At 36.2% G+C, this 13906-nt stretch overlaps 3 protein-coding genes across 6 annotated transcripts; 1 reads left to right on the top strand and 2 right to left on the bottom strand.

Annotated features, from left to right (window-relative positions):
- Window positions 1-528: 528 nt before the first annotated feature.
- Window positions 529-5945, bottom strand: naa60 (N-alpha-acetyltransferase 60, NatF catalytic subunit). Of its 4 annotated transcripts, none has more exons than XM_077212617.1 (8): window positions 5809-5945; window positions 4951-5066; window positions 4744-4873; window positions 3288-3317; window positions 1823-1919; window positions 1464-1698; window positions 754-922; window positions 529-653 (listed from the first exon to the last, which is right to left on the bottom strand). In XM_077212617.1, the coding sequence occupies exons 2-7, from the start codon at window positions 5058-5060 to the stop codon at window positions 766-768; spliced, it is 759 nt and encodes a 252-aa protein (XP_077068732.1). In that variant the 5' UTR covers window positions 5061-5066; window positions 5809-5945; the 3' UTR covers window positions 529-653; window positions 754-765. The 4 variants fall into 4 exon arrangements, with proteins under 4 accessions (XP_077068732.1, XP_077068734.1, XP_077068736.1 ...); XM_077212619.1 differs by having other exon boundaries at window positions 5813-5944; XM_077212618.1 differs by having other exon boundaries at window positions 535-642; window positions 744-922.
- A 953-nt stretch (window positions 5946-6898) lies between these two features.
- dnase1 (deoxyribonuclease I) lies at window positions 6899-9964 on the top strand. Its single transcript, XM_077212615.1, has 9 exons — window positions 6899-7015; window positions 7194-7371; window positions 7437-7525; window positions 7621-7707; window positions 8746-8858; window positions 9178-9290; window positions 9367-9521; window positions 9603-9696; window positions 9834-9964. The coding sequence occupies exons 2-9, from the start codon at window positions 7201-7203 to the stop codon at window positions 9879-9881; spliced, it is 870 nt and encodes a 289-aa protein (XP_077068730.1). The 5' UTR covers window positions 6899-7015; window positions 7194-7200; the 3' UTR covers window positions 9882-9964.
- A 656-nt stretch (window positions 9965-10620) lies between these two features.
- eci1 (enoyl-CoA delta isomerase 1) lies at window positions 10621-13370 on the bottom strand. The gene is made up of 7 exons (XM_077212494.1): window positions 13214-13370; window positions 12650-12772; window positions 12401-12528; window positions 12167-12313; window positions 11934-12055; window positions 11009-11187; window positions 10621-10919 (listed from the first exon to the last, which is right to left on the bottom strand). Exons 1-7 carry the CDS (start codon window positions 13254-13256, stop codon window positions 10753-10755), a joined length of 909 nt encoding a protein of 302 aa, XP_077068609.1. The 5' UTR covers window positions 13257-13370; the 3' UTR covers window positions 10621-10752.
- Between the last annotated feature and the right edge of the window lie 536 nt (window positions 13371-13906).

Raw genomic sequence — 13906 nt, 5'->3', positions numbered from 1 at the left:
ACAGCTAAAATCAAAAATTTCTCCCCCACTACATTCATTTCCCCTTTAAAAGAGCAAGTACATTGCAAGGAATGGCATGTAATATTCCAGCTAAATTAAAATGATCTAAACTTAAAAAGAGTTTTCACATTTGTATTTGACATTAACAATACACGTTTGGTGAGATGGAGGGTTTTCTGTGACTCTGGCATTTTTTCCCTTCAACACTACATTCATTGCCTCTGTGCAAATGTTATTTAAAAAAACAAATATTACTCTTAAAACTGGGGGCTGACATGCATGCTTAGTGTCACAAACAAAACACTAGAGCTTGACATGGATGGAAATGACTAAATGAAAAAGTATGCATACTTTTCTATCAAATCCTAAAATCATCTATATGGAAGAGGCACAAATTAAAAAAAATCTATTTATATTAAAAATCTGGATAAACAATAGAATATTTCTACACAGCAGCGGAATTACAGGCATGAAGTGGAGAGTTTATATTAAAAGGGAAATCTACTAATGACAAAGCATATATTAAAGTATATATATATATATACATAAAAAATGTACAAGTATAATACACTGCTCTAGACCAGAGAGAGCCGATATCAGTCTTCAACAGCCCAGGCATCTGATGTGGCCAAAAACAAATCAGTCTCTTCCACCTGATAAATAACACATCATTATTGCTTAGAACAAAATGAATGATAAATTTACGAGTGGAAAAAGAGGTGATCTCGTGAGAGGTGGATGAGTCAGGCTTACCTCCCACTATCCTCACATGGTTCTGCTGTACTCAATGCCGCTCTTGGAAGAGATGCCCGACCACGGCAGAAAGCTGCGCAGGAGATTCTGTGCTTGCCGGTAAATCCTCTGAGGAATAGAGCAGGGGCTCAGACTGGCCAGTGCCGAACCTATATGATGAATATAATCAGTGCTGAGAGAGTCAAGGAACACTTTTTCTACCAGACATTTACAGTTCAAATTCATGAAACTAGTATGTCAACTCAATACCGTTTAAAATAACTGAAGAAACATTTCTTGTTATTAGAAATGCTAAAAACAGTTGTGCTGCTTCATATTTTTGTGGAAACTGTAATGCACCTTTGTCAAAAAGACAGCATTTAATTTCAACAGAATGTTGTTGTTTTTTTACATTTTAAATTTCTGCACTGCCAACGTAATGTATCCTTGCTGAATAAAAGTGTTAATTTCTTTCAAAAAATAAAATCTTACTGGCCCCAAAAATTTTAACAGTAGTGTAGTAAATACTAAATATAGTATTATAATATAGGGCATGTACAAATACCATTAATACATTATTGGATAAAATGATTCTGTATCATTAATAATAATAAAAATGTTATCAGCAACCCACATAACATGCAGCTCTAATTACCAATCGCCTTGATTATTCTCAATCACAGACAAATGCGACACATGAACACAAATATGTGAGATAAAGAAAAGGATATAAGATAGTCCATGGAGGATGTCCGCCATTGATGTAGAGGACGTAGGTGAAGCCATCCTTCAGCACTCCTCGTATAGAGTAATAATACGGCAAATAGTGGTGCTGTTTAAAGTCTCTGTTCTCGTAGAAGTGAATGGCAGTGTTATTGGTGGTGAGCACATGCAGGTAGATGGCTTTACAATGGTCCTGTGCCGTGGTGGAGATGTGCTCCTTTAAACTGTCCAGCAACAAAGAGCCTGCAGAGAGAGAGAAAGAGATATGAGTGACCTCACAAACTGTTTGAATACAGTTCAAGTTTTATGAGGAGAAGCATGTGTCATGGCAGACGTTACACAACAGCACAAAAACGTCACCTCTCACCTACTCCATGTTTGCGAAACTCTTTCACGACTCCTAAACTCAGGATGTACGCAACTTGAGTTTCAACAGGAAAGCTGGAGGCCAAGATGTCTCCATCCTGATGGAGAGAAATAAATGATGAGTTAGCAACACAGGCAGTTAGCTAGGATAATATACTGGAATAACAAAAAATTGTGACTTCAATTTTGTTGTCACTGAAACGTATTGAGGGTGTTAAGAGATATTTTATGCTCATTATGACTCTTATGCTCACCAAAGCTACATTAATTTGATCACAAATATATATATTATATATTATTACAATTTAAAACAAAAAAAAACATTATAAATGTCTTTACTGTCACTTTTGAACCCATTAAATAGTTTCTTTAAAAACAAAATCATACTGACCCCAAACTTTTGAACAGTAGTGTAATTTCAAAAATAACACGCATAACATTAATTTCTTATTCAGTACAAAAGTATTTTAGAGAAAAAAAATAGCATATGTTAGAGAAAAATATAAATCGCACCAAAACAATAAAATAAAAAAATTAAAGGCACAATATGTAAGATTTTTGGATTAAAATATCCAAAAACCACTAAAACAATGTTATACATTCTCTTGATTTGTGTATTTGCATTATCCCAAATGTTTCTAAGAATTTTTTTAACCAGAAGAATAAGCAGTTTTAACCAGGACGCGACCGGTGTCAGAACGTCGCCTATCAATGTTGTCATAACTGCGTAACCCATGATTTCCAGTTTTATTTTGTCGAAACCATGGAAACACAAAAGACGCTTCAATATATTATTTTTTATTAGACAGATGAGCAACTAATTGGATACATTAATTGGCAGAAAACTAATCATTATACAGCTCAACACAGTTACTCACAGTTTTTGTTTAAATCTCGTTTTCTTGATTTACCGCGAGTACCATTTTTACTAATCCTAATATCGATCTAGCTCATTGCAGTGTGCAACAAGTGTCTCATATAGTAGCCGCCGAGCGAACGCACAGAGTAGCATTTTAACAACCTTCAACACTCAAATGTATCTAATATGATCAAATAGCGCTGCGTTACCCAACATACGCATGACCGGAAGAAGCGGAAGCAGCGTCTGCAGTATAATAACAGCTCCACGGCTTGCGAGCTGTGTGTGTTGTGTTTGTCTCTCATTAGCAATCGCTCCAGCGGCCTCGTTCCGCTCCAACTGCTTTCATAACGTTAATAAATCTTTAATACATTACCGGTCATCCATGAATATGATTTCTGCCCGAGTCCCGTCGTATTCTCCACCGGCTGTAGAGGTGAAGTCAACAACTCCCATGATATCGCGAAATCAAGGTGTCATCAAGCTATGCCTTTGTTTTGAATAAACAACCTCTAGTGGCGAAAAATTACATAGTGTGCCTTTAAAATAAAATAAAAAACACTTAAAGGTTCACCTCAACATGAAAATTTCCTAATAATTTACTCACCCCAATGCCATCCAAGATATCCATGTTTTTCTTTCCTCAGTGGAAGAGAAATTAAGTTTTTTGAGGAAAACATTTCTGTATTTTTCTTTGAATAATGGACTTCAATGACAACCAGCATTTTGAAGTCCAAATCAATGCAGTTTCAAAGGTCTTTGAAGTGGTTGAAACGGCTGTGCACAATCGCAGCTGAGGATGAGAGTCTTATCTCGCGAAACGATAGGTCATCTTCAAAAAAAAAATATATATATATACTTTTTAACCACAAATGTTTGGTTTTTTCTGCAACGCCCCGGGAACTACGTCATCACGTTGAAAGGTCACTGTCGATGTCACGGGCGCCAGCAGAAGTACCGCCCCACTCGACCGTGCAAAGGAGGATAGTTCAAATTATATTGGTCGCTTTGTAAACAGTAGGGCGGTACTTCCGCCAGCACCCGCAACATCGACAGTGACCTTTCAACGTGATGACGTAGTTCCCGGCGCGTTGCAGGTAAGCTCAATCTGAACAATTGTAGTTAAAAAGTATATATATATATATTTTTTTAAATGGCCTATCGTTTCACGAGATAAGACTCTCAGCCTCAGCTAAATTATTAGGAAATTTTCATTTTGAGGTGAACTAATCCTTTAAGGGATTCCTTGCAATCATTGTACGAAGAAATAACACTCAAACCCCTACAAATTGCATATATCACACATCTCTTTTCAGGCTCAGGACTATTTGAACTCACACAACTAGATACAGAAATTTCTACCGTAGTGCTGTAAAAAGGTTTAACACACAACAAAATTAATGTGTCTGTATCAATAACAACATGGGAACTCTTGCAACCTGATCTTCTACCACTTTTTATAAGCTTGTCTTCTTATTATATATTTTTGCAAATGCGTAACAATACTGTCTATTTTATTCTATCTTGTCTATAGTCTGTCTATAATAAGCATTCAAGCAAGATTTCCATTGTACTTCATAGAACTTGTACCTTTAATAAACAACTTTGATATGCTAGCCATGCATGGGCCAACAAAGTTCAGTAAAAGTGAACTAACAGTAATATCTAACATGTCAGAACAGCCAGTGACTGCCAACTTTAGTAGAAGACATAACTGTACAATGAAGAGGCAAAATCCTCTCTAATGAAGATCAAATCCTTCGCTACATGCAGAAATTTAGTGTGTAACCTAATTAATCACCGGCTATAAAAAGACTTTGGATTTGTCAGATGATTTGAATTATGTTCCTTTACATCAAAGCCCCAGAGGAACTATTCTTTATGGCCAAAGGATTTTTTTTTACTGAATTAAACATTTATATTCTTATTATAAAACACTGTAAACAAACTTCTCCACGTTTTAATAGAAGCATCGAATGTATTGCACCATAATAGTATATTTGATTCTAAAACTTGAGTTTTTCCTCATTGTGTCATTTTCTCAAAACATATGCAAGTCATACCTCTTTGTGCACTTTCGTTCTGCTTTTTATTTCTGCCACAATCATCCCCACAATTCCACCTCTATAGGTGGCAGCCAGAGAGAAGAACTTCTTATTTGATGTGATGTCATGGTACCATGAGTCTGGATACCTAAAACACAAACATATAGCAATGTGTTAGTGTTGTACTTGAGCCGTACAAAAGGATCGTTAGGTTCAAGCACTCACTCAATGGGGAACCACTCTCCACAGAGCACTTTTATTCTCTCTATGTCATCGTGGCAGAGTAGGCGGAGCTTTATTTCACTGAGGGCGGTGGTAGGCACCACGTCGGTCATTCACACCTGAAAGAACAAATTAAGATAAACAATTCAGCAGTGCTTAACAACATACATCTCAGTTTGAAAACCCTTACTTTTATTGATCAGTCCATTATGTGTAAAAAGATTCATGGTTTAGAACATGGCGGTCAGTATGTATAACAAGAATTGTGCCTAATAACTTGCTTTTTAAAAGCTTTTAGCTACTTGCTTTCAGTAGTAGCAGTGAGATCACCACTCTCAGGAGAAATGTGATAAGAGTAAACATGCTACTTTCTGTTTACTGTCAACTCAAATTATGTAATTTGTAAAGAAAAAGAGAAAAAAGATGTTAAAGTAAATAGACAACATTTTACCATGATAAATAAGCAAATGAAAATATTATATTGAATAAATAGCCTACCCATCACAATTGATACTAAAGAGGTATCAGTTACAGTAATCTCATTGTAATCTATTAAACTCGAGGAACATCAAACACAATTCAAAACACTGTTGAGTAAATTTATACACACATAAAAAGCCAAAACTGAACGACCTCATAATCTCAAAAGCTAGCAGCTAGTTAGTACTTCTGCCAGTCAAAATACAGACATGGATTTTTTAAAACAGATAAAATAATAATTAGATGATTAACAAAGCATATAATAGCATGATGTGGGACTGCAGTAATTCAAATGATCTGTCAGTTGCGTTTGCTTGATATGTTTACATGCTAACCGCTACATGCAGTAATCATTAGCTGAGATGCGAAGAAATTCCTAACCTGCCTAGTTTCACCGCTTGGATAAGCAGAAGGATATGCCGTCGTTTCTTTTTATTGCCGTGAAAAAATGTTCACTGCTGCGGTAGCATGGCGATAGTGTGTAAATTTGTGTCTGGGATGAAGATTCAGCCTGAGAGTCGATTTGCGCTCTGTAATGCATTAGCGTAGCCGTTAGCACTTCGACAAACTCTAGGCAGACACTTCCGGTCCGTTCAATTCCGGAATCAGCCGAAAGACGCCGAAGAGCTCTTGACGTGCCTTCTAGACGGAGACTAACAATTTGATCTCTTTGTCAAAATATTTAACATTTTAGTATATTTTTCATTTATTTCTACATGTTTGTCTTCACCCTTGCTCCTCTTTCTTTCTTTTTCTTTTCTTTTTTTTCACCTTTTTTCCTTGTCAAATTCAAACTCTGTGTTAGTCTCAATGGAAGTGTCAACAAATGCAATATAGTATTACCAAATAAAAAAACTTTTTCTTGGTTTCAATTTCTAAGGAACCGAACAATTACCAGTAGTCTACGGCATTAAATAAAATACAAAAGTATTCACTATATACACATAACTCACATAAAAAAGTACAAATAAAATGTATCTATATTTATATATTAAGTGTATTTAAATGGCACACAGACATGCTTATGTCAATTATTTGCACACATATGAAGCGCCCCCTGTTGCACGGAAGTTGAATTGCTTTAAGGGAGAGTGGGCTGAGTAACAGGGGTCAACTGAGCTTCTCAATGTCATAGTACAATAATAAAGTTTCTTGTTGATGACAAACAAATACATTTTAAATAGACTTGCTACGCAAAATCTTTACAAACAAATAAATATTGGGAAATGTATATGGAACAGTTACAGTTAAAGCTCAAGTGGTAGAATGCAGAGATTTAGTTTAAAAAAAAGAATACTGGGGTACAGCAGCTACAAAATATATATATATATTTTTTATCAAGCCACCTGTTTAAAGTTACATTAGACTTTGTCTTATCTCCCATCTGTTTATTTCCCAGGGAAAGAGTGAGCAAGAGGTTGCTGTCTTTACACAGTAGTGGAAAATAAAAACTCTCTATAATATGTGATACCACTTATATTCCCAGAGAGAGGGACTTGCTGAGGTAGAGTATACAAAGGCTCCTTAGTGGTCCAAAAAGGCTTTCCCCCGTTCTCACGGCACAAGAGAAAGCAGAAATCAGCAGCAGGTAAAGCTATTTATTGCATGAAATAAATGTCTCAAAATACAATCTTAACTAATGCATATTTATTAGAGTAATATTTACAGTTACATCGAATTTTTAGATTCTAATTGACTTTTACCTGTGCTAATCTGTCTCAGATATGTCTTAGATACTGTCTAATGCATGTCTGAATATTTCCCAGGAAATATATGTATGTTTTCATCTTCATCTCGAAATACAGCATGAAGATTATTACCACTTTAAGTCTGCTCCTGGTTTCCGTCCACATTGGAAACTCATTTCTAATCGGAGCATTTAACATCAAATCCTTTGGGGACTCAAAAGCATCCAATGCCACTCTGCTTGACATCATTACCAAAGTGAGTGACACCCGAATACCCATATCATGCTTCTTGTTTGGTAACCTTAGTATTGTGTTTGTTAGGTAGTTCGCCGCTATGACATTGTACTCATCCAAGAGGTGAGAGACAATGATCTCTCTGCAACTAATAAACTGATGGAACGTGTAAATGGGTAAGTTGTTTAACTTAATATCTATAAGTTACAGTATTTTTATGTATAAAAAATAAATATAAATAAACAAATGAAAATGAAATTTTCATTATCAGAGGTTCCTCTCCATATGAGTATCAGCACATTGTAAGTGAGCCCCTGGGTAGGAGCACTTACAAAGAGAGATATCTCTTTATTTACAGGTAACATGTAGCTCACAGATCATATAAGACTGTATGTAGGGGAGCGCGGGGCACAACGTAACGCGGGGCTAGTTGTAACACACTTGTTTTAAATACTTCCACACATGCCAGCATGACGAAACTTGGTGTGTTTACTAGTTGCCATATCAAAACTATATAGAGTAAAAATTGCACCAAAATTCAGAAATCTTTGTAAGATATCACTGAACATTTGTTTAACCATAGCAAAAGTACATTTCTTACTTAAGTTAATTTTTCATCTCTATTTTTGTTTTTTATTTAAAATTAGACAAATCTGATAGTATTTGAATCTCCAATCTGTTGTTTAACAGTTGAGATAGTTCTTTAATGCTTCTCTAACTAGCAGAAGACACTGGCAGGGTTTAAACCCCAGTTGTGCAGTTGGGGCATGTTGTAACACTGCGTTGCAATGTGCCCCGATTAGAAATAATTATGCTATTATATTCTATACTTTTATGAATTATATTGAGAAAACATGAGAAACATGTAAATAAAGCCTGAGAGTCAATGTTCAGAGATTATTCATTATTATTTTGTTTTGAACTATGCTGCATAGCTGTGTTTTCCGGTGTGTTGTTGTCAAACTCAAAAATGCGTTTATTTTTAATTATTAAAAAATCCCATTATTTTATATGAAAAATTTAATAATTGTATTTTATTAAGAAAATATTTTGGTTTGACTTGTATATTTTTTTGATTAGATCAGATAGCATTTTAAGCTGTCATATGGTGATGGAACAATGTGCCCCTCACATGTTATAATGTACAATGGGGCATGTTGTCACATTTCACTTCAATTCTATCGGGTAAATCAAGAAAAAAGTATACACTGTATTAATAAAACAAAACCACATAATTGTTCTAGAGATGTGGGAAATTAATGTGGGAAAAAATAAATACTCTAAAGTTGACAAACTGAGAAAGTCAAAATGCGTTACGTTGTGCCCCGCTCTACCCTACTAATTTGTGTACCCGTGGTTCATATCAAAAGAATAATTACACTTATGTTCTCATCAGGCGTCAGACAGTGTCGGTTTCAAACAGCTTCCAGTATGATGATGGATGTGAATCCTGTGGAACTGATACTTTCAACAGAGAACCCTTTGTTGTGATGTTCTCCTCTAATACAGGTGACGGTCCCATTGTCAAAATGTTACCAGTTATACAGTTGAAACGCACTGTTCAGTAAACGCGGCTTTTCATCCAAAGAAATTTATGGTACACTAAATTCAGAGACAGTTCCTCTGAGGTTAAGAGCCGCTCTAAAGGCCACAATAAAAATAAAGGGAATGTGATTTCCAGATCCTGAGTGACCATACAATAGCTGAACATAAACTCCTATTCAAAAATTTGGGGTCAATAAGAATTAAAAATAAAAATAAATAGGCCTAATGAATACTTAAAAAATGTTTTGAATACTGAGCCCTAACAAGTCTGTATTTTCCATAGCTGTCCGGGAATTTGCCCTCATTCCCCAGCATACATCTCCAGAAGTCGCTGTGCAGGAAATTGATGCTCTGCATGATGTCGTCTTGGATACTAGACAACGTTTGAACACAAATGTAACTATACTATAACGAGAACTATGCTAATACAGTATGATTTAGGGAATTTGTGACATTTCATATTTCATTTCAGAACATCATGCTTTTGGGAGACTTCAATGCTGGCTGTAGCTACGTTTCAAATTCGAATTGGTCAAAAATAAGACTCCGCACTGACCAAAGCTACACCTGGCTCATCCCTGACAGTGTGGACACAACCGTCACACACACAAACTGCCCTTACGACAGGTACGGAAAACATCACAAGCTATCTAGCTGAATCAGATAAACTTATGTTATGAAATGACACATGATATGCTTGATAAAAAGGATTGTGGCCACCTCTGACATGATGAAAGGAGTGTCCCCTGGATCAGCACAGGTCTTTGACTTCATGGAAGCCCATGAATTGAGTCAGAGCTGGGTGAGGACAGCTTTTGCCCCATTGGGATTATTGTTAAGCAGCGCATCGGTTTAAACATTAAACCTAAGGATCTCTAGAGACTGAGTTATTGCTGAGTGTATTCATCTGTCTGAAGTGCTCATGTCTCTCTCTCACAGGCCCTGGCAGTGAGCGATCACTTTCCAGTTGAGGTTAAGCTCATATGAAAAAAGATCAAGGTTGTTCCCTCACAGCAGTTACGCACTGCTTCTAACATTTGGTGACAATAAAGAGAAATCATTTGCCTCAATGAATGTTTGTCCAATATCATTCTATAGCTATAAGAAATGCATAGGTGAAATTGAAGTTGCAGCTTTACAAATTATAACATTTGCATTTTTATAAAACAAATTTAGCTGCAGTACCATTTAAAGTGAACTAGTGAGGGCAAAAGTGTATTAAAAATTCACTCAAAAAAGTGATGCATCATGAAATCAAAAATGATTCTTATTTTTGTATGGAATATTGGAGTGTTAATTATAAATGTTTTATTTGTGCACATCATTTTTTTTAATTCATGTGCATTTGTAATATTTAATCAAAATAACTTCTCTCACTTGCAATGACAATACCTCTCCTCTCTGAAGACATGTTACTGGTGTGAGGACATGACATCACAGCAAAAGCAAACCACAACCATCCAATCAATTCCTATTGGACAAAAACAAGTCCAGCCCTACATCGATCGGATATATACGTCAAAATAGGGAAGAAAAGACAATTGCAACTTCTGCTTCATGGAGACTTTAAAATAAAAGGTCCTTAAAGTAAAAGGCAACCAGTTACTTGACCTGACATATACACATATGCAAAACTTTAACCTAAAATCTTGATGTTGAATACAAAATAAAAAAAAGTTAAATAGAGGAGTTATATGTCAACTACCCACATGCTAATGAGACCCAATTTTAGTTTTATAAGATTTTATTTACAAACAAATTTATCCTCTAGTAACAAAAGAAAGGACAAAATGTGATATACAGTGACACTGATGCGCTACATAAAGACAATGTCAACAACAGGCACGTGTTCAGGTCCTCAAGACCTCTTCTTCTTCAGCATCTCCATGTACATCCCAAGAGATTTCTGGATGGAGTCTTTGGTGATGAAACTGACGAAGTTTGTGGTGTCGGCATCTCTGTTCGCAAGAAGTTTGTCTATGGTGGGCTTTCTCATCATAGACTTACTTATCTGACGGGCATGATCTGTGGGCAAAAAACAGTGTACATGAATAAAATGTACTAACAATACCAGGCAGAAATATTGTATTTTGGAGCAAACTATTACTATTTACCTGGGATGGCCAACCATTTAGTCATGGTCTCAGTAGCTGCGCTGAGAACTTTATCTTCAGGAACAAGCTCATCCACCAGACCGACCTTCAGGGCTTCAGGAGTATTGTACAGTAAACCAAGCTGAAGACCCTTCTCGGTTTCTCTATGACCCACAACGTTTGCCATGGTGTCCTTAAACCTGGTTTACAAAATCTCCATTTAATACCATCCTGTTTAACAGTAGGCATGCTTACAGGCACTCATTTTTGTCACTTTGAATGAATCCAATCCGATTTCAGATTCTGGAAGTTCTGTTTATATGAAACCTAAACTTTGCAATCAGATTCACATAATCGTATACACATACAATCATTTACAAACTTCAGCACATGCGCAGTGTCCAGTCGGTTCGTTTAGAACCAGAGAAAGCCACGATAATAATAATGTCACCAGATCTATCGTGAGAATAACTGTCATTTTTCTTGATGACACGCCTAAAAGGAAAGCTGACAAATATGTCAGAAAAGCTTCTTTTTTTTTACTACATACTCAGTCTCCTCCACTGGCCACTTTGTAAGATGTAAATAAATATATGCACATTCATAAGTCAAACGTATCTAAACAGATCTTATTATAAAAGGGCTCATGTAAACATACGTATCACGATACAGTGATATTTTTGCAATATGACTGAGATTACAGTTGGATTCAAGCATTTACATGCATATTTTTTCCGCAATTGATCGGATTATTTATTTTCCCCTTCAATCCGATCGAAATTCATGTGTAACAATCTCACTCGTTTCGATTGAGGTGTTTACTCGAAGGCTTTTCAATCTGATGGAGCCATCAATCCAAATACTAACAGTTTATTTGGGCAAATGTAGCTACTATATATTGGTGCCTAAATCCATGAATTGTGAAATTCACAGCAATAGCACTTACCAAAAAGGTGCAACTATACCAAGTTGTGTTTCATTGAGACCAATGTTATAGCGAGGGTTATTGGCCATGATCCTGTAGTCACAACACAAAGCCAACAAACAGCCACCTGCAGGACTGGAGCCCTAAAAACAGAAGAATTAATTTATTCAACAACTAAAAATTTGACCATTATGAATACTTTACCTAAACCAGCCAGGTATCAGAAAACAGAAGAGTATATTAGTGGCACTCACATTGATTGCAGCGATTGTGACCTTGGTGGACCCATAAAGCTTAAGCCACGCGTCCTGTACAGCCTTCCAAAATTCTGCGCAATGCTCTGGGCTCTTCTGATACATTTCCAAAATATCTAGGCCAGCAGAAAACACCTTCGGCTGGGCCTATAACAAAAACAGCACTGTCAAGGAAATGAACAGACATAAAAACCAAACTGGATTCCACTAAAGCAGATGTTTCTGAAGACTTACAGATGTTATGATCACACCTCTGCAGCCTCTGTCCAGTTCAAGTTTTTCTAAATTAATAGCAAACTCAGTCAAAAAGTCAAGACTGAGACTGTTGACCGGAGGACTTTGGAACTGCATTATAGCAACACCTGTGAGAATATTAAATTATTATAACAGGAATAAGATTTTCTGCTAATGACTTTTTGATAAATGTGTAGTTACAATGCAGTAAACCCATTATTAATGCACATTATGTATTAATATTCTTACCATTACTACTATCCAGGTCCACTTTCATTTTTGAGGACGATGAATATTTGTTTGAAGATACAAAGTATTGCAGAGCACAGGTTCTACCATGACTACAGTTTCCAGACAGCAGTGATACAAACCCTGCAAGAGATATATCTAATATTTTACATATGTAAAACTAAAAGCCAAGGTATTTTCGCAGTGCATTTATTTGACTAGCTATTGGTTACACCCCTGTAAACATGCACTGTAGTACTAGACGCGAGAAGTGTTGTATTTCCCAGTGTGAATAAGCTGTGCCATTTTTAAAGTTGTGAAAATGTAAAAGTTAACACCAAAACAACAACTGACATGATATGTATCATTAAATGTGTTCTGCTTTCTACATAGAGATTAATGAATTCAATCACTTATGATTACATGAAACAAGAAGGCGTTGACAACTCTTTTGTGGACCGCTGACCTTCGTTCTAATTCCTAATGCATTGCTACTGCATATTTAATTCAAAATAAAACATGGTCAGTGGTCACTACACAATAGAAAACAGCAAAAGTTTCGGATGAGGCAAAACAAACACATACCAGAGGGGCTGAATTTGGTACAGTGTCTTAATACTGATGACATCTCGCCAGCTGAAGAGATAATGCTAAATTGCTAAAAACTTCACCTGTTAGCTGCTACGTACACTTGTTGCCAGATCTCGCTTGAAAAACAGGTAAACTGTACTGATAAACATTCTCAAAATAAGTAACTTTCCCCCCCCAAAAAACATCTTTGCATCTTTCTGTGAAGAAATTTAATTTTTAATAAGTTTGTATTTGTAAAACGAGTATTTGTTAGCGACTTCATGGAAAACAAGCTGAAAGGCACTTTAAAAGGCGGACATGGCAACACTGCGACGTGCAGACAGTATGTGTGGCTGGTGAGCAGAGCGCCAATCAGCAAAGACGTACTTAATGCACTTCAGTATGATTGGTCAATTTTGGAAGGCGGTACATGTTGTGGCCATAGACATCATATAGAGACGTCTATATGATGTCTATGGTTGTGGCAGACTCAAGTGAGAGATGCGTGTCTTTCTCTTCTGAGAAGATTCGTTTATTCATCTGTTAGTGAACAAATAATGACTTGTTTCTGTTTTTTGCAGCAACATGAAGCAACTGTTCACTGCCAGCCATTGCTGCTAAATGGACGTGTTGTTCATTTGAGAAATTGACTTAATGTGCCTAATCATAGTACATGAACTAAACTAAAACATTTGAAACAATATTACA

The sequence above is a fragment of the Siphateles boraxobius genome, unplaced genomic scaffold (assembly GCF_051911475.1).
Source record: "Siphateles boraxobius isolate OS27281-9 unplaced genomic scaffold, OSU_SipBor_1 66, whole genome shotgun sequence".
NCBI classification, from domain to species: Eukaryota; Metazoa; Chordata; class Actinopteri; order Cypriniformes; family Leuciscidae; genus Siphateles; species Siphateles boraxobius.
Note: the sequence above shows the minus strand (reverse complement) of the source record. Positions and strands in the feature narration are given on the sequence as shown.

Bases quoted from the DNA above. Each gene is read 5' to 3' on its own strand.
- dnase1 (XM_077212615.1), top strand. From the start codon at position 7,201: ATGTATGTTTTCATCTTCATCTCGAAATACAGCATGAAGATTATTACC. The intron at 7,526-7,620 runs GTAAGTTGTTTA...TTTCATTATCAG, and splicing joins CTGATGGAACGTGTAAATGG to AGGTTCCTCTCCATATGAGT. The intron at 9,522-9,602 runs GTACGGAAAACA...CTTGATAAAAAG, and splicing joins ACAAACTGCCCTTACGACAG to GATTGTGGCCACCTCTGACA.
- naa60 (XM_077212617.1), bottom strand. From the start codon at position 5,060: ATGACCGACGTGGTGCCTACCACCGCCCTCAGTGAAATAAAGCTCCGC. The intron at 4,874-4,950 runs GTGAGTGCTTGA...TTTGTGTTTTAG, and splicing joins GGAGAGTGGTTCCCCATTGA to GTATCCAGACTCATGGTACC. The intron at 1,920-3,287 runs GTGAGTAAATTA...TCTCTCCATCAG, and splicing joins ATATCTTGGATGGCATTGGG to GATGGAGACATCTTGGCCTC.
- eci1 (XM_077212494.1), bottom strand. From the start codon at position 13,256: ATGTCATCAGTATTAAGACACTGTACCAAATTCAGCCCCTCTG. The intron at 12,056-12,166 runs GTGAGTGCCACT...TTCTGTTTTTAG, and splicing joins TCACAATCGCTGCAATCAAT to GGCTCCAGTCCTGCAGGTGG. The intron at 10,920-11,008 runs GTAAATAGTAAT...TTTTGCCCACAG, and splicing joins TAAATGGTTGGCCATCCCAG to ATCATGCCCGTCAGATAAGT.